The sequence below is a fragment of the Wickerhamomyces anomalus genome (assembly GCF_001661255.1).
Source record: "Wickerhamomyces anomalus NRRL Y-366-8 unplaced genomic scaffold WICANscaffold_4, whole genome shotgun sequence".
Lineage (NCBI taxonomy): Eukaryota > Fungi > Ascomycota > Saccharomycetes > Phaffomycetales > Wickerhamomycetaceae > Hansenula > Hansenula anomala.
In genome coordinates, this window is record NW_017567113.1 from 1,773,776 (window position 1) to 1,792,546 (window position 18,771).

At 34.3% G+C, this 18,771-nt stretch overlaps 8 protein-coding genes across 8 annotated transcripts; 3 read left to right on the forward strand and 5 right to left on the reverse strand.

The window, feature by feature from the left end:
* Positions 1–672: 672 nt before the first annotated feature.
* On the forward strand, positions 673–1,539 carry WICANDRAFT_106134 (uncharacterized protein; the record flags this gene model as incomplete). The annotated part of the gene is made up of 1 exon (XM_019180464.1): positions 673–1,539. One exon carries the CDS (start codon positions 673–675, stop codon positions 1,537–1,539), a length of 867 nt encoding a protein of 288 aa, XP_019038549.1.
* A 363-nt stretch (positions 1,540–1,902) lies between these two features.
* On the reverse strand, positions 1,903–2,457 carry WICANDRAFT_79861 (uncharacterized protein; the record flags this gene model as incomplete). Its single annotated transcript, XM_019184963.1, has 1 exon — positions 1,903–2,457. The coding sequence occupies one exon, from the start codon at positions 2,455–2,457 to the stop codon at positions 1,903–1,905; it is 555 nt and encodes a 184-aa protein (XP_019038550.1).
* A 2,772-nt stretch (positions 2,458–5,229) lies between these two features.
* Positions 5,230–5,721, reverse strand: WICANDRAFT_79862 (uncharacterized protein; the record flags this gene model as incomplete). Its single annotated transcript, XM_019184964.1, has 1 exon — positions 5,230–5,721. One exon carries the CDS (start codon positions 5,719–5,721, stop codon positions 5,230–5,232), a length of 492 nt encoding a protein of 163 aa, XP_019038551.1.
* Positions 5,722–8,793: 3,072 nt separating this feature from the next.
* WICANDRAFT_79863 (Zn(II)2Cys6 transcription factor domain-containing protein) lies at positions 8,794–10,917 on the forward strand (the record flags this gene model as incomplete). The annotated part of the gene is made up of 1 exon (XM_019184965.1): positions 8,794–10,917. One exon carries the CDS (start codon positions 8,794–8,796, stop codon positions 10,915–10,917), a length of 2,124 nt encoding a protein of 707 aa, XP_019038552.1.
* A 162-nt stretch (positions 10,918–11,079) lies between these two features.
* Positions 11,080–12,015, reverse strand: DIC1 (Dic1p; the record flags this gene model as incomplete). Its single annotated transcript, XM_019185809.1, has 1 exon — positions 11,080–12,015. The coding sequence occupies one exon, from the start codon at positions 12,013–12,015 to the stop codon at positions 11,080–11,082; it is 936 nt and encodes a 311-aa protein (XP_019038553.1).
* A 629-nt stretch (positions 12,016–12,644) lies between these two features.
* On the reverse strand, positions 12,645–13,561 carry WICANDRAFT_113523 (uncharacterized protein; the record flags this gene model as incomplete). Its single annotated transcript, XM_019180513.1, has 2 exons — positions 12,645–13,166; positions 13,223–13,561. The coding sequence occupies 2 exons, from the start codon at positions 13,559–13,561 to the stop codon at positions 12,645–12,647; spliced, it is 861 nt and encodes a 286-aa protein (XP_019038714.1).
* Positions 13,562–14,239: 678 nt separating this feature from the next.
* Positions 14,240–15,001, forward strand: WICANDRAFT_63843 (homeobox domain-containing protein; the record flags this gene model as incomplete). The annotated part of the gene is made up of 3 exons (XM_019183622.1): positions 14,240–14,467; positions 14,519–14,920; positions 14,972–15,001. 3 exons carry the CDS (start codon positions 14,240–14,242, stop codon positions 14,999–15,001), a joined length of 660 nt encoding a protein of 219 aa, XP_019038554.1.
* Positions 15,002–15,086: 85 nt separating this feature from the next.
* On the reverse strand, positions 15,087–18,218 carry SLA2 (Sla2p; the record flags this gene model as incomplete). Its single annotated transcript, XM_019184966.1, has 1 exon — positions 15,087–18,218. One exon carries the CDS (start codon positions 18,216–18,218, stop codon positions 15,087–15,089), a length of 3,132 nt encoding a protein of 1,043 aa, XP_019038555.1.
* Between the last annotated feature and the right edge of the window lie 553 nt (positions 18,219–18,771).

The window sequence follows — 18,771 nt, forward strand, 5'->3', positions numbered from 1 at the left end:
GAGAGTGTGAATCGTGATTAAGCGGGCTCTTTGAAGGACAACAAAAGCTCGATTGAGAAAAACAAAAGTGGTTATGTACGCTGGTCTTCTCCATACCTATAATTAACCGACCTACTATTGTCCTCAAAAAGGCTGTCTTTGTTTGAATTTAAAAATACGTGGGATACGCTGACTCATAGGCTATATGTAGCTCTGCCTCCCAGCTCATATTGTTTTCAAGTTTTTTCACTCGTGTTCATGCTCTGTAGGCTATTTAATTTTCACCAATCAATATCAAGATGCACTTATTGCCGGGTGTTTGACACAACCAATTAGAACGCGACATGGAAGACACCTGAACCTTTATAAACACATCGATATCCTTTGTTTCTGTAAATAGTAGTACCCTCTGTAGGCCCATTATATGTTCTCCAGCTCAAGCGGTTCTTAAATTTGACAGGTTATACGTTTTTCCAGTTCGAGCGGCCTTACTAAAATTAAACTTTCTTCACCTGCAGAAAAGCCTATACAAAAATTGACCGACGTGAGGGAGTTCCAGAATTTTTCAAATTACAAACATTTAAAGGAGAAAAGAGTCACAGCTTCTTCAATTCGGTTTGATACTCAAATATTATATAAATATCATCTACAAAGAACTACTTTCATATTCAATTTTTGTTCCACTAGCTTATCATGGGTCGTTTTTTGAACTATACGTTATTGGCATCAGTCCCAACATTCACTGCTATCTATTATACCCAAAAAACTCAGATCTATACAGGTCCTTATCTAGAAAAGAACCCATTTGATGAATCCAAGTATTCACTTGCTCAAAGGTTGAAATATAAAATCTTGGGAAACAATGATAACGTTATTCACTCCAAAAGTTTCAAATTAACTAACCCAAATGGGAACACTCCATCTTTTGATCACTATGAACAAACATTAGATAAGGAAACCACAGCAAAAGTTTTAGCTAAACACAAAACAAATGAAGAGATTTTGAAACTTATTGAAAAAGGCTATTTCAAAGGTCCAACTCTATGGTTCCATCAGTATGCTTTATCTGCCTATTTTCAATTCAAAAGTCCGTTCAATAGAATTGCCGGGTTCACAGCATGGGAACCTGAATTGAAAAAACTAGATGTTTCCAAATTACCAAAGACAGCTATCTTTGACTTCCCATTGCTGCCAGAAAATAAAGATTTGAAATACGTATGGAAGGCTAGTGCTGTTGAGAAAGAAAAAGGTTTATTACCTCTTAACACCGTTGTCTATGGGTTGTTCGATGTTATAGATTATGGTAAACGTACAAATGGTGGTTATTATGATGTCAGTTTTGGGAGTGATTTGTTACCAGCAACCATGATTCACAGGTTTGAGTATGAGGTTGTCGAGAATCATAAACATGAACAGAATTTGGTGTTTAGATTGACAAATGTGAGTCAATTTACCGCTCCAACTAAAAACATATTCACTGATGAAACTGGTGGCTTACATGAATTCATGACCCGTACAATTGTCCAAGATGTTATTAGAGAAGTTAAAAACTCAGTTTAGAATGTTTCTACAGAATTATTATTAGATTTTATTTTATAAAATATGTGTATCAATTCTATTGAAAACTTTTAAAGGTATATAGTAGGCATGAAAATTTTTGTCCTTTCTTTTCGTTCACCAGTTGTTAACATCTTTGAAGTCAAGAAGTCACTCAACCAGAAGCAAGAGACAATAAGAGACTGACCTGACCAAAATTGAGAATAAAATCCATAATGATCTAATCATGAATAAAGAAGTGAAAATGAGACAAATGAAATAAAATTCTCCGTTGAATAAAGTACCAAAAACCCAAGCAAGAACAAATTATAACAGCAGAAAAACAAATGAGAACTAGAAAACACACCCCTATTGTTTGAGGTTCACTCAAGCATAGATAAATTGAGATTCACCGCTTGGAGATCCACTGGCTGGTTCAGTTGGAGCTGAATAAACGGTTGGAGCTGCTGAGATGGTTGGTTGTGACGGAGCACTCTCTAAATTCTTGAAATCTGGGAAATAATCTGGACAAGAAGTTGGCCATCCAGTAGGGAAAGCAGCAGACCATTCGGTTGGCCAGTCAGTTGGAAAAGCTGTTGGCCATGAGAAAGACCATTCAGTTGGCCATGCAGTTGGCCATTGGTGAGTTGGGAATGGATGATGGCCCCAACCAGTTGGTTTTGGATGATGTGAGAAAGTTGGGAATGAACCATTAGTTGGAGGGAAATGGCCCCATGATTTAGTTGGTCTTGGACCTTCACCCCAGCCTGGATCGCCACCCCATCCATGTCCAAAGTGAGCGTCTGGAATAGCAGCTGCTGATGATAAAGCTGCGACTGAAGCTAAAGCGATAGTATTTTTAATGGCAACCATGATGACAATTTGAACTAATGATTGAATATCCTTGATATAAATTCTTGGTTTATATTTTATTAAAAACATTGATTGTGAAGTAAAAAAGTGGTACCTTTGTGCCCTTTATATAGATATCTAGTGTAGCTGTGTTCCTCAATCCTAGATCTCTAACTGCTGCACCGCAATTCATTAAACTTGCTTTACAACAATTTCACTGGATATCTTCATGTTTGGTACCTGTAGATATGTCTAGTATCGCAACAGTATGTTAGGTCAACTTTAACTTCTGATCAATTCTACTAGAAGATCTACCCAAAACTTTCACAAAGATCTGTGATTTGTATCTGGCTCAAGCAACCTATAGAGAGATTCATGCAAGATTTGGTGTGTTTTTCCGTTATGCGCAGGAAGCTGCAAGGGCGAGAACAAGAAAAAACTCAACCTTCTTTTCTGTCAAAAGCCGGTGACATAGCAACACCGCATTAAATTCTGACAAAACCTCAAATACAACTGTGGATTTTGTGGAATTTGATGCTTGAATCTGTGTATACCTTGTACATGTCTATGACCGTTTCATCAACATCAGTTTTTGAACTAGAGTTGAACAGTTGCTAGAAGGCTGATGATGAGGTGAATTTACCAGTCGCCATAGCCAGTTTCCAATTTCCACCTCTTCACTCTTGTTTCTTGAGTCGTCACCTCACCTTACGTTTTATAATCAACTACGCAATTCCACACATCTTACCAGGGGTCAATCGAGAATTAAAATTTGAAAGCCAAGTTCTAGGTACCTATATGTCAAAGTGCTTTTTGATTCTAGATAACCAAATGTCTCAGAGTTTTACTCTTTCAGAACCCAGAACCAATCATTCAAGCTACAACACTTTTAAAGTGGCTTCATAATATATACACACCTCTCTCGAAATCTGAGTAAAATAAGTTATTTTCAAAGGAAGGGAAATTCCCTATTGTCTACATACCGAAATGTGAAATTCTCGAATCTCTAAATCAGTTTAGCATGAGAATCTGTTGCTCAATTTTTTGTTATGAACGATCTTTGTGCGGAGGATGCTTGAATGTTGAAACACATCTGTGATGTAGCTACATAGAGAATTCATAATTTAACTGAATTTGGTGCTCTAGATCTGTTTGGTGCTCTAGACTGGTGACGATCTCACCAGATCAACGATTTAAAGTGTTGTGTGTAACAAGTCTGATCCTTCACGTCAACATTTGTCATCTATCGCGGTGACAGCAAGGTTTTAACTTTTAAATTGAATCAAGATTCAAAAACCATTTACAACCTTTGTGTAAAGTGTAAAGCACATGCTGTAGCACGTTTTGGTTAATTGGGAGGTGATTTCTAGATTCAAGGGCCAGTGGTCAGTGATGGAAGCGAAGATTCAGTGGGTAATATTGAAATTGAATTGAGGTTTGTATAAAAGAATTTGAGCCGTGTTGAGCTACAAGTTTGAGTAGCATTTCACCTCAAAATAGATAGTACAGAGACTATTTGCAATAATTATGGACTTTGGGGTGCACGATATAGTTGAATAGGCAATCTATTTCCTTTGTAGTGAAGGTAGAGAGTTGTAGTCCGCTCAACTGTGATAAATTGTGGGTCTGACGTACTTTTTTTCAAAACTGATTGAAATACTTATTGGATTGTAATGATGTTCTTGTGTAGAACATTAGCAGACTGTTGTGTACTTGTATATTTCTGATCTATGGCCCCCCTAATCTGATAATCCAGATGCTATCGGAATTGCATTGAGAGCTACCACTCAAAGTGGTGGTACCCCTGGTGATTTCCCATTCTAAATTGCCAGTTTTTGATTTGATACATATATTTCTGGGACATGGATAGTAAACCTCAAATTTCTGAAGTTGAAGCCATGTTCAAATTACTTTTCTATTTACTTTCTACAAGATCAATTATTCATCTTTTCAATTAAATTCTTCTTTCGAGCTGGGCCATGAACTTCCATTGAGCTCTTCAATATATTTTTTAATGCTTTTCACCATACAAAGCTGTAGCTAGCTAGAAACACTTAGAAGCTTTCGATGGGGCTAACGATATAGATGGATATTGACCATACTCTCCAGATGGGTTTTAGACTAAGCTGAAATTGGAGTTTCAAGACATTCATAGCACCGCGTATGGGCTGTTTTCACTTGGAGCTGAACAATGTAGTAAGAACGCGCAAAATTAATAAATGTACGCGTTCCATTGAAACTCAGATTGAATTTCAAGATGGCACCTCTTTCTTCAAATTTCTGTGAAATAGCTTTGGATTTCAGGAGGACTCAGGAACATCACTGTTTATTGCAGCTGGATTTCTATACACTTTGGTTTTCGCTGGACAGCACCGGAGATTTCCAAGAAGGCTTTCAGTCACCGAGCAAACACCGGCAGACGCGTCGTAAAGAATTAAAACCAGGAGTCAGGATTCAGGAATGACTACGCACCCAAAATTCAGAGTGGTACCGAAAAAATATAAGCTGATATTGAATGCCATTAGCCATTACTATCAATAAGGAAGCTTTGGAAGGAAAAACTACCCATTCTTGTTTTCAGTTACAAGTTGCACAACTGGAAGTCTAAGCCTCCTCCTACTAAAGATCATGAACGGGGCCACAACTATGCATGATCGACGTTGAACAATTTCTCATGAAGAAAAATAAGAACAATTGCAAATGCTTGTCATGATTCATGAACAAAAAATGTACGCTCCAGGCTTATCTCATAAAATACAGCAATTGGTGAATTAGATTAGTTCATGGGCAAGTCTTGAGCTACACCAGCATGGACAATAGATAATTGATAGTTGGAACTTGGTACTAAACAATATTGAAAATCTAGGATGTCCAAGAAATTCTTGTCTTCAAAGAGTATTGGTAACCATATCTGTTATCAGGAACAGCATAAAAACCGCTGACACCTTTATAAGTTAAATCACCACCTTTGATTGCAAATGATGTGTCGCTTTTTGGAGAAGTAATTAAGCTTGAAGAATTATCAGCACTCAAGAACAAGTCTTTTCCTTCACCTAATGGTTGGAATCTAGTCAAATCTGGAAGAACCTTCAAACTTCCATCCCAAAACAAAGAACCAGCAAAAGTGTAAGGGTCTGAAGAGTTACCACTCAAAAATAATTCACCATGAGAAACAACAGCAAATTGGTATTGCAATGGAGAGCCTGAACGAATAGCAACTAATCCAAAAGGTTCACTATGTCTCTCGCCATGCTGACCAGCAGCATCAATTTCTTCAGCTAAAGGTCTTGATTGAACGACTGAAATGGCCAATAAAGCCAAAATAAATTGCTTGATCAAAGTGAATGTGAACATTGTATAGTAGTATTGTTCTTTTATTTTCTATCAGCACTCTAATGAATATCAGCTAAATACCAAAGGTGATAAAGAAAGAAAGATTTCAAAAATTTCATAGTTTTTAAGATGATGTGGTACCCTTTTATACCTTTTTGAACAACCATCAAGTTATATTCAATTGAATAAAGTTTGGTTTCCCAACAAAAAGGTTTTAACAAATTGACTCATGAAGATTTTGTCCACATTTACTTTTTCTTGGTTTCCAGTGTTCCAAAACATCCTTGACTCTAGAAACAATCTGGTACATTCCAAAATGCTTCCTATTTAAAACGTAATTTATAAAGTAAGCTCTGAAACAAGATGGATAACTAAACTCTATTTGTACTACGTTTTCGGAGTTAATTGATTTGAAAAGATGAAAATGGCTTGTTCTGTTGCATATTAAATCCGAAATGCGGGATTAAAGTTTGGCTGGATTCGAAAAAAAATCAATTGCTTTCAACTTCATCTATTACTGAATTTTGAAAGTAAAGTTACCTTTTTAAATTATTATTTGCTCTAGAAATTAATCTGGCTATCAAATAAGAGTATTTTCATCCCCTAATTCGAGAAATCTTTTTTTGGTTCAAACAGAGTTTTCAAATTTTCGAATTAAAAATTAAGAAGCTCACATTATTAATCTTAAAAGATCGTGCAAAAAATTAGTTTATGAAATATCTTTTTTAGTTCATTCTTACTTGTTTTTATTCTGATTTATCCCTTTTATTATAAATCAGTCATAGACTGAGTCCCCAGTGATTTTGTACATTATTTTAGCATTTTATAAATACACATCAGATACATTAAAAAAAAAAAAAAAAAAAAGAACTGATAATTGACTAGCTATTTAATTATTTGATCATCAATTATTGTAAATAACAGTAGCTATAGGTTAATGTTCACCACTAGTAGGAATTGAAGACTGGAAATTTTTGTTAATTGTTACACTAGGCCGCTAATTATAATTCGATTCATGATTGACTCCTAATCTCTATGATTATTGGTTTGTGGTAGCTTAAGAACAGAGTAAATTGAATTGATTGCAACTCTTATCTGTAATTCAACTAATTTTCTAACCCAAACTAGAAATGAATTCATGATATTATGATGTAGAAGTTCCTAAATTAGTGACAGTCAATCATCACAATTTTTAAAAACCTAAATTACAATCCTGTTGTTTGCGACCCAACAGATGCAGTTTAGTGTACAATTGATATTTTCTGAATATTGCATTAAACCCTCGAGGGACGTTCTTTGGTTGATAATCAAAGCGTATGGAGCAATTTTCAGTTCTTATCGAGAACTGAATGTAGCTGGAGAACTACGCCCTTTTGAAACGAAAAAGTAAGGTAATTTATTTGATTAACCTTAATATTGTGTGCACACTAGGTACACAATTATTTTGTTGGGTCTTGAATCTTGAGAGGGTGGATAAGAAGATTCTTGCGCTTCTAGAAATGTCATACTTAATTAAGTCGAGGGCCTTGAAATCCCGTTAAATAGAATGTGTCGCTGAAACACATGAAGCTATAGAGCGACTATCTCGTCTTAAATCTCGATCATTAATGTATCTTTCAATGGTCTTCGTTATGAATCTAATGCTTGAGATTATAACAAGTTGCACAGTCACTTGAATTGATTCTTTCTGTGATTAATAGCATTTTGTGTCTAACAAAGAAATGATCAAATTAAAGCGCTGACAGAGAGGATCATGAATTATCATCTTCAATTCATATTTTCATTCCCAATCCAATTGAAAGTCATATCACAATACTGGACATGTCAAGCTCCATGATTCCATGAATATCAGTATGTTATTTAAATATTGGAGTAGTTCAATTTTGAGAAATGGCAAAGTTCATTACTAGGCTTCTATAGTTGATTTTGACTGCTTCTAGAGAGAATTTGAACAAGATGGAATTTTAATCACAAAAAGACAAAAAAAAAAATACGTAGGTATCAGAAGTATCAGGAAGGCATAGTGTTCATTGCTGGCAATTGGTGCTCAAGGTTCAAGAAGCTGATAAACAGGCACGAAATTTCACCAGTTTCAAGAATACTATTCTAAAGCTTGAGTCTTTCTTCTTTCTTCATGATAGTGCCGGTTGGGCCTTCGGAAGAGTTAACCTTCAGAGGCTCAATCGTTAATGCTAATTACCAGTTTCTGCTCTTCACTCTTTGTGTTTTGTTTCTGGAAGCTCAAGTTTACATACACAGCTTGATTTCGCGAATCGCGATTCCACCAAAATCTGACCAATTTTGAGCTTTAGCGAAAATCGGCATTAAAATCCCTCGCGGAAAAACATGAAAATTCTTTTCATCAATTTCAATACGGATTCCGTCAATTAAAACAATAGAATTTTGTAGCAGAGGTTGAATTTTATGTGCAAAGTTGTAATGCTTTCAACACGGCAAAAGTTTTCCAATAGCGAACGAGGTATTTTCAATTACTTTAACAACCTTTCAGGCCAAAGACATGCGTTTAATGAAGCATGGATCATGAATCATGAATCAAGATCGGTTCTGAACGTGGCTAACCGTGATTTCTAATTTTAAACGTTCATTAACATAGGTGTAGCTTCTACCTGTTTGCACTTAGTGTTCAGTCTAATATTACCAAAACTGTCAATAGAATTTTGGCGTTCTTTTTCAAATCTCGGACATCTAAGGTCCTCTTTGGAAACGGTTTTTAGCCTGAATTTCCACGCAAAAAAAAAGAGCCCTTTATAAACTCTGAAAACATAGTTACCAGTCTGTAACAATATGTATAGGAGGCCGTGAAAATTCCAATTAAGCATTTAGGAGTACATCGCAAAAGGCCCAATCACAGCTCAATAAAATGTCAGAATTCAAATCATGGAGCTCCCTTTCGCGACCACGCTCTGGGGAAAAACTCTACCAAACCAGCAAAGCACTACAGCGCCTAAATCTACCTAAAAAAAAACTTGTATATAGGCCCAGTGTTTCCCAGGATTTCAACAAATCAGAGCAATGTCCTATTGACGATGAATAGACACAGCGGTTACACTACGCTACTGCTATGATACCAGAATGGCTAAGAAACAAATACCAATACAACCAAAATCACTGAACAATAACACTGGTGCTGGCCATCGTGTCACCAAACTACCAACAAGCGCCAGTGGTCAACGTTCAAATAGCTCAACATCATCAATATTGTCTTCATCTGCTCTTAATTCACCGTTATCAACAACTTCATCCTCAAGCTCAAGCCCTATCCAAAATAATGCTGCCCTACTTGAACCTATGATATCAAATTCTGTTTTCAATCTACCTTTGATTCCAGAATCAACATTACCAAAACCAAAAATTTTGAAATCTTGTATTAGATGCAGAAAACATAAAACAAAATGTGATGCTAGTGAAAAGACTCCAAACCCTTGTTCATCATGTGCTAAAAAGGGTATTCAATGTAAAATTGATTACGTTTTACCTCCTCAAAGATCTGATAATTTGAAAAATCTTGTTGGTCAAGTGGAAACTATAAAGACAAATTACGAATTGTTAGAAGATTATTATACAAAGATTTCAAATAGATTAAACATTAAGATTGAAAGCTTTGAAGAATGGAAGTTGCAAAATGCCCAATCAACAAGAGATGAATTAATTGATAATAATAATGAAGAAGAAGATTCAGAACAGAAAAGTTCCTATAACTTGATAAAATTATCAGATGGTTCATTCATTTCAATGAATCTTGTTGAAGATAATCAACTTTTGATCAATAACAAGCTCATTCAAATTGATCAATTTCAAGAGAAATTGAATAAATTATCCAAAAGATTAACCTATTTATTCCAAGCAACTTTATCACAAACCAAACAACAAACTGATCCATCAACTCCAGATAATAATTCAAGTACAGATGATAATTCTTCAATTGCATCTCCAATCTCGGCTATTGACCAAGAAATTATTAATGACGTCTGCCAATTTGACACGGGTATAACTTTACCCCAGAACAATAATATTATGCAATTTTTAATTACACCTGAAAATCATTTAGCCACACCACCATCATCATCAGTGGAGATACTACCGGATTTCAAACTTTTTGATTTAAAGTTTTCAGTGTTGGATCTATTCAAAGATAACAAGTTTTTATTGATTTTATTAGTTGGGTTTTTCTATCCAGATGCTTATAATTCAATCAATAGTTTGAACTATAACTTATTTTTAAGTGATTATCTGAATTCATATTATCAAATTATGGAGAATCAAAACAAGGCATTGAACTCATCAACTTATTCAAGTTTTTTAATCAATTCAATTAATCCTAGTTATCAATTGACTTTTAATAAAGATCAATTAAAAGATTTGATTGATTGTGAAATTTTCAATTCAGAATTATATTTGAAAAAAATCATTCAAATTTTGTTTTTAAATGTTTTGATATATGGATTAGATGAACATTTCAAGATTTTAAAAGATTTCATTCAATTTGTCAAGATCAATATCAATTCAAATAGAAAAAAGATTAATTTTGAAAAAAATGTTGATTTAAAATTTATTGATCATTACATCAAATTATTTGAAACATTTGGTGAATCAAGTGAAGAATCTACAGCAACAACAGCAGTGTCATCAAACTCCCCAATTGAAAATTTCAAACAATTGTTAAACTTTAATTTGAGTTTTACAAATGATTATCAACTTAAAAAAAATCAATCTTTATTCAATCAAACAATTTCAAACCCTAGTAATGATTCATTAAATTCCTTAAAAGGATGTTTTAAGAAATTTATTTCAAATTGGAGTAATTATTTTCAATTTTATGAATCAGAATTAGGTTTATTTATTGATGATTTTATTATTGAAATATTTATTATAAATTGCTTGATATTTATAAATGAAGGACATCAAGATTTCAACTCAATCTTGTTAGATTGTCTAACAAGTTTTAAAATTAATAACAATGAAAGTATTTGTGAATTGATTGAATTTTTCAAAACTTCAAAAGATGAATTAATTCAACCAAATATTGAACATTTTAATTTTAGTTGTTTCCAATCTCAACATATTATAATGAATTTGATATTGAATAAAAAAAATTCAATTGATCCAAAGATGAATGATATTCAAATGATTTTAGAGAATGTTGATTGGAAAAAAGAGACCCCTGATGATGTTTTGAAAAAAATTGGTGTTATTTGAAGCCAATCGTATTATGAATTACCATTTTTAAATATTCAACCCTTATTTAATGACTTATTTATGACAAAATATCTTACATGTAGACCTGAAATGATTTGATCTATATATATGTATTACTTATTATAAATTGAACTGAAACATCTTCATTTCCCATTACTTCCTTCACAAACCAACTCTATACTCTCTCAATTGTTCAACAACTAGGAAAGTTATAATTGTATTTGGACCTAATCTCACAAAACTTGGAACCCAACCTCTAAACATAAAGCTTGGACCTTCATTTTTAAAAGCATGAGCCAAGATTTTCAAAACACCTTCACCTGAACCACTTGAATTCATTATTCTTGTTTTCAAAACATCAGCAGGTGAACAAATAGTTGTAGCAACAAGACCAGCGATTAAAGAAGCACTGAAAAAAGTTAATTTTGAATCTTTATCCATTTGTAAATTCTTGATTAATAAATTTTTTGAAATATCATAAGTAACAACTTGTGATGAAGTCATTAAGACACCTCTAACTAAATTTGTACCTAATCCTCTAAATAAACTTGATACACCTTCTTCTTTAATGATTCTTGTCACACCATTTATAGCATGATTATAATTTCTTCTTTTATCTAAAGGTAACCCAGTATCATTTTGCATTCTAATATTTACAATATCTGAAGGATTCCCCACAATACCACCAACACCACCACTAATCATACTAATTGGTAATAAATAAGCCATTGAACTTTGCTTATCAGAAGGCACGTAATTTTCTTTTAAATATTCATAAACACCAAATCTTGTTAATGAATAAGTTGCTTGTCTTAATAAACCTGCACTTAACCCGGAATAAACACCTAAAATACCATCATGTTTCCATATGGAAAGTGCCATTTGGAACAGTGTAGGTTTGGGAATCGGAGCAGTTTGTAAACGAACTTTTGCAAGATCTAAAGGATGAGTGAATAAACATGCAACACCACCTCCAAATCCACCATACCAAAAGGGCCATTTCTCTTTTGGTTTGGAAATTAATGGGATTGAGGGTTGGGAATTCGTTGTGCATTCAGCTTGTTGTTGCTGATGTTGTATTTGCACAATCTTGGACATTTTTGCTTGAAAGATTGAATAAATATATTGAAGTGAATTGAAACAATAAACAATTTTAAAAGATTGTGAATTCTACTTATACAAAATTTTTTCAGCCGTGATTGTACTAAAATTGTGGGAGAGTGGATTATGTCAGCATTGTTATTTGTATGGAGATTTTAGGAACGATCAAATTCGGAAAATTTAAGAGGAGAAAAATTATCCTGAAGAAATCGGATCGAGAATCTTGATGAAGAAGATCCATTCTTTACTTAACATACAGTGTACACATTTCCAGATCTGAATTAAGGTGAAATCCATGAACCTTGGGATCACAGTCCACGACCGACTTTCGTATTTCGCTGAACTAGAAACACGTCTAAATAGGACGGTGCAAAGATAACTGAAGAGACAGAAATTATACATGCAACACATATATCCTCCACATTTGAGCCCATCACACAGCTGATCGATGAATATTTTCAAAAGCGTATATCTATGCTATAGAGTAGATATATTTTCGATAGCTACCATAAAATTGAACTTCAATTTTTGAAAGAAAAGGTATTAGAAGTGTCATTAAACATTATGGAGTTCGTTGAAAAAAATGGTTGATACTAAACATCTGGAATAAAGAGCCAGCGGAAACACTATTCAGTATTGAAACATATGTCTTCACCCCTATCTCCATATAATGGTGACTTGAATGTTTGAAAGTAATGCTTCATCATATCATCATTCTGAGGCTTTGTTTTTTTAGATTTTTTGGGTTTTGTCACTTTGTTTAAAGAAAATTTCATTGTACAATCTTTATAAGACGATGGCTTAGAAAATTTACCATGGTCTTTGCTCTCATTTATGGGCGGTGCCATATATGTGCTAGTACACAAGTCCACGTACTTTGACACATCGTTGATATCCTTTGCTGAGTTAACTGATGGGGATGGGGATGGTGAATGCTCTTTAGTCAAAGCATTGCCGGTATCATTAATGAACACCACAGACGACATGTTTCCTCTTCTTGTGTTAGATGCTGTTGACAAGTGCTTTTGTGTTTTTTTCTTTGGATGATAGTGATAGAGTGGGTAATAAGATTCATGCCATTGATCCTCCAAAAATGACAGATATTGAAAGTAAAATTGGAAGTTACCTGCAGAATGATTATGCCATATCTGAGGCCATGTTAGTATACCACACACCAATAATGCTGAAGCTATTCAATACTTACTATAGATATTATCCTGGATACATCATCTGTGGACCCTTTGAAGATGCTTTTAACTGGCTTACTAAGTACACTTCTGGCTATAATGAATTTATTCCTAGGACGAGCCACATCACTTTTGGGACAATAAACAGTTGAGCTAGGAACAGTTGAGGACTCTTCTGTGAAGTTTACAAATTGGTGGTTATCCGTTGGTATGACAGGAACTTTTGGCCTCACAACAACTGGGAACCTTTTTTTTTCAAATGTTTTGGATTTTGAGGTTTCTTTCTTTTTTAACTTGAAGGTTACTGAAGCTAAACACTCTTCAGAGAAAATTGTGTCTATCACACTGCTATCCATTTATGAAACGATTTTGAAACTAGCATAAATAAGACTTTTTTTTGATTATTGAAGTACTACTTGCGAATGAAACGGTTTATATGTTTTATGTGAAATGGGGCTAACGTTTGGATATTTCTTATTTTTTTTTCGTAACTGATTAGCTAATACATAACCCAAGATGTACCAATTGCATCACCATAAATATTTAAGGTGATTATCTCGGTTGGACATGTATGTATAAAACAGGTTTGCCCTCAATGCTTCACAATTAAACTATATGTGAATGCGTAGCTTCTTGAATCTGTGTAGCAGTTTCATGAGATCTTGGACTTTGTTTGTTCTTGAATTTAATCAGTGAAAGGTTCAAAGGGCCCTCGGAATTTGTTTTTTTGATTTCTAGAACAACCTCTGAACTGTTTTATTGAATCTCACATACATGCTACATTAAGATCACACTTAACTTCTACTCAAAAGCCATCAGCTATTATCACATTCATTTTGCTATCATCAAGATTATACTAAGCCATCCAAAGTATACATTCCTTCTTCTTTTTTTGAACCCCCCTTTTTGACCGTTTACAACACGTTACTGAATATAAAACAAATACCAAACAGTTTACAAAATTAAAAAAGTTTAAAAAGAATCAATTTTCTGTGAAAGTAACATATTACACATATATCTATAATTTATTGCCAATGACGACGTCTGATTTCTCCAACTATGACCTTGCTGTCGAAAAACTTGATTCAGTGATTCAGTTTTCCACAAAATATTCATCCAAAAATGAAAGAATCATATATGACACAGTTCTAATAGATGATCCATTCAAGAAAAGAGAGGTACAGAAGCATGTCCCAGAAAGGAATAGAGGTCAAATCATAGAGTTGATCCATGGTTTTGAACACTCGCTAGAGAGAGTTAGCGTATGTTCTTATTCAGTCTGCTTCCCTGAAAACGAATACTAACCTTTGCAGAATTCAAGATACATATCCAAGGAGACAATACTTCATAACTACAAGAGTATAATCAATGAAGCCATTGAAACCGCAATGGATAAAGAAGATCGCAAGAGTACGGAAGAATTAGACTCTGACTTATCTGGGCAGAGTTCGGATCCAACCCAGGCAAACGATGGTGACATAGGCGTTGCTAATGGATCTAAAAAGTCGTTGGTCCCACGTAATCAAAAGAAGGAACATAAAGCACAAAATTCAAAGACAGATGAGAATTCTAAAAATAAGAAAAGGACATCAATTTCCAAGGATGCTAAGGCTTTTCTGGAGAACGTTTTCAGCTCAAAAAGAACTCCTAATAGTAAAGAAAGAAAAATTATAGCTGAGAAGTGTGGGTTAACGCCTGTTCAAGTTCGTGTTTGGGTAAGTTAATTCTTTTTGTTACCTGTATTTCAAAGTTACTAACTAGAAAAGTTTACAAATAAGCGCATGAGATCAAAATAAAAATACGTGGATTCATATTGGGCTGACCATAAGCTTCAAAATGCGATGTATCATTTCGTTCAATTGTCCTTCACAGTTATAATGCTCATTCTTCATCACTATCACCATCTCTGTAGCTGTATTTTCTAATCTCACCCAATCTTTTTCTAGCTGCGCCTAAAGCATTTTCTAATTTCAAGATTTCAACTTGTTGTTCCATTTCCACAGTTTTATTTTCATGATTTGATAATTTTGAATAATCAACTTCATCTGCACTACCATTTGTTCTCTTGGATAAAATATCTTGAACTTGGTTAACCAACTCTCTACAAGCAGATGTAACTGTTTTACTTGCAACTTCCAATTGATCTTGAGTTTTGGACATAAACGTTGCCTTAACTCTTGAAGCTGCAACTAATTGCGCAGTCGATGCTGCAACTTCATTTGAAGCAACAATCAATTGTTCATGAGAGTTTTTGCTGCTCAAAACACCATCAGCAGTTTCAATCAAAATTTTAGTGGATCCTGCAACTGCTTTAGCAGCTGAAATTAGACCTTCAGTCCATCTATTATGTTTCTTGTAGTATTGAGCACGAGTTTGAGAACCTTTATTTTGTGAAACAATTTCATCTTGTGTTGCAATAGCAGCTTTGATCAATAGAGCAATAGCATTTGTAACAGCAATAGCAGCTGATAGGATAGCCTTATTAATCTCAAAATCAATTTGGGACAATGAAGGATCTTGAGGTTTGTTCAATAATGAGCTCAAATGAGAAGAGGCAGAAGCAATAGCATTTGCAGCAGAGTTCAACTCATTATCAACAACTTCACCTAAATCACCAGCAGTATGGGTGATGACTGATCTTGGGGCTAAACCTTCAGCTAAATTGATCAAGTATTGCAATTTTTCTTGAACATTCAAATTACCTGTAATGACAGTTTCAGTTTTCTCTTCTTCGGTACCTTTCAAATTTGTAGATAACAATGATTTGAAGAAACTTTCAGACTCTTGAGCAGTATCTCTTGATGAAATAACAATTTTATCAGCTTCTGCATCAGTTTTAACCAATCTTACGATACCTTTAGCATTCAATAAGACATCAGAAATAGCTGAAGAGAAGTCATTGATAGATTTAATAATTTCTGAATGATCACCGTTTGGACCATCAGCGATAAAATCATTGAATGAGTTGGCAAAATCAGTAGCAGATGATGAAGCTTTTTCAATAACAGATAATAGATATTCTGGTGAAGAGTTTTGATTACCTGCTTGCATTGGTGAATCTAATTCATAAACAGAGTCTTGAATTCTTTTAATACCACTTTGTAGAATAGCATCGACTAATGAAACCAATTTGTTCAAATGGTCACTTAAAACTTCATCGATTTGCTCATCAATTGCGGTATCATTTTCTTGTTGAACTCTTGCCAATTCTTGTAATGCATCATCCATTGTTTGTTGAACGATTTCTAACTCTTCATCTTTTTCTCTTAGTTGTCTTTCTAGATCTGGATTAAAAGAACGAGATTGTTGCTCTAATTGTGATTTTAATGATTCAATCTCCTTTTTATGTTGAGCAAAAATTGAAGATAAGTTGGAAGATTGGCTTCTCTCAGAATCATCTAATTTCAAAGTTAAATCTCTAACTTGTAATTCCAACTTATCAATTTCACTATCTTTACCACCTTTGATCTTTTCCAAATCTAATCTTGCTCTATCACGTTCTCTGATTAAACCTGCTAGTTCAACATTTTTAGCTTTCAAATCTTTTTCTAATTTTTCACGACGATCAATAGCTTCTTGAGCAGATGCTGCTTTTTGTTGTAGTTTTTTGAATTTATTCAACAAATTCAAATGCTCTTGTCTCAATTGTGAATACAATTTTGCTAAAGATTCATATTTGCTTTTCCAGATTCCCATTTGTTCTTGTAAACTATTAGTCAACTCATCTTTTGAAGCCAATTGCTGAGTGGCTGATTGAGTAGTGTTTGCAATTTCAGTTTCGAGAGCTTGGACTCTTTGATCATATTGGCTTAAGAGCAATTGATCACGTTCATATTGACCTCTAAGAGCCAATAAATCACGTTCCAATTCAGCAACTCTACCTTGGGCTTGACTTTGTAATTGTTCACGATAAAGTTGTTCTTGTGCAGCTCTTTGTTGCTCAGCTTGTTGCTGCTGTTGTTGTTCAAATAATTGACGTTGTTGCTCAGCATATTGTTGTTGCTGTAAAGCTTGTTGCTGTTGTTCTCTGGCCAATCTTTGTTGTTCAGCTTCATAGTTTGACTGTTGATTAGTCCAAAAATCAACACCAGTTGGTTGTGTTGGGATTGGTTGTTGAAATTGGCCTGTTGTTGGTTGGGCTGAAATTGGTTCCGGAGAAGGAGCACTGGTGGTTGGTTGTGAAGCCTGTCTTGAAACAGGTCTGTCATCAGTATCGTCATCTTCAACAAACAAATTTGGTGGAGATTCAGGTAATCTAGGAATTGTGATCAATGAGGTCAAATAACGGATTGAAGAACAATCAGCATAGAACTCAAACAATCTTGAATGTTGAGAATCATAACGCTCTCTTAGAGGTTGTAAAGCATCATCAGAACCAGTTGAGCGATAAATAGCTCTAAGCATTGAAGTGATAAATTTGTAAATACCATATGATTCAGCAACTAATGGCACCAGGGCAGATATTTTACATTCAGATTTTCTGTCATGAGAAATACTAGCAAAGATCAATCTTTGGAAATCATCTAAAGCATCTTGTAAAGCCATCAAATCTAAAATAGCTTCATAACCTTCATCAGGATTTTGAACAGTGACCAATGAAACATATTCTTCATATTCAAAAGTACCATTGAAACCTCTATGGTTTCTGTGGAAATGTAGTTTTCTCAGCAAGTACAAGGTGTATTCTTTAATCAGTCTACCATAGCCTTTAAATCCATCACCATGAATAGATCTCCCCAAACTTTCAATCCAATCGGTATTCCTGATACCATCTTTCAAAGCAGAAGGATGTCCTTCTTGTAGCACTTTATGTATAGTGATTAATGCCTTGAACAATTGAACTTCATCACTTTGAATTGGCTGAATTTTGATTGAATTCCAGAATGCTTTGGCCGACTTATGGTCCCAAGTGTAAACAATACAAGCTCTAACATGTTTTCTCTTTGGGGCAGTTTCATCAGTAGAACATGCCTTTCTGATACTTGTTTGCAAATCTGCCTCTGATTTCGACATGACTAAATTTATCGTTAGTATTATTGAATTGCGATTAATTTTTCATTTATGTCTCTTGATTTAGGGGCTGTTGTTAAATATTGAATCAAAGGGGAAACGTCACTTTTTATATCAATTTATCGAGTAGCGAGCCAAAAATCATCAAGAGCAATAACCCATTTACTTACCTTGATCAAGTTTTCCAATTGGCAAATGATTCGTCTTGGTTTTGGTTGTTAAGCCTGGTGTTCTTTATGATAATAACCGCTGATTCCAATCAAACCAAATCTCCTTCGAAAGCTGTCGAGATTTCTTCGCGAATTAGATCTTTTATGAAAAAATATTTAAAATACCTAAAGAGGAAATATACCTTTTTAGACAGCTGTGCACAAGTGCAACAACGGCGTCGCTGACACTTGTGCTTTCCGCATGCGGTGCGAACCAGGGGGAGTTGCTTTTTTCGAACAAGAACTTTTTTTTTGTTGATGATTTTTTGTACTGATGGATTTCTTACTTGAATCATATAGTGAAGACAGTGATTAAAAACTAAAAGAAGTTCAACACCTTTTAGATT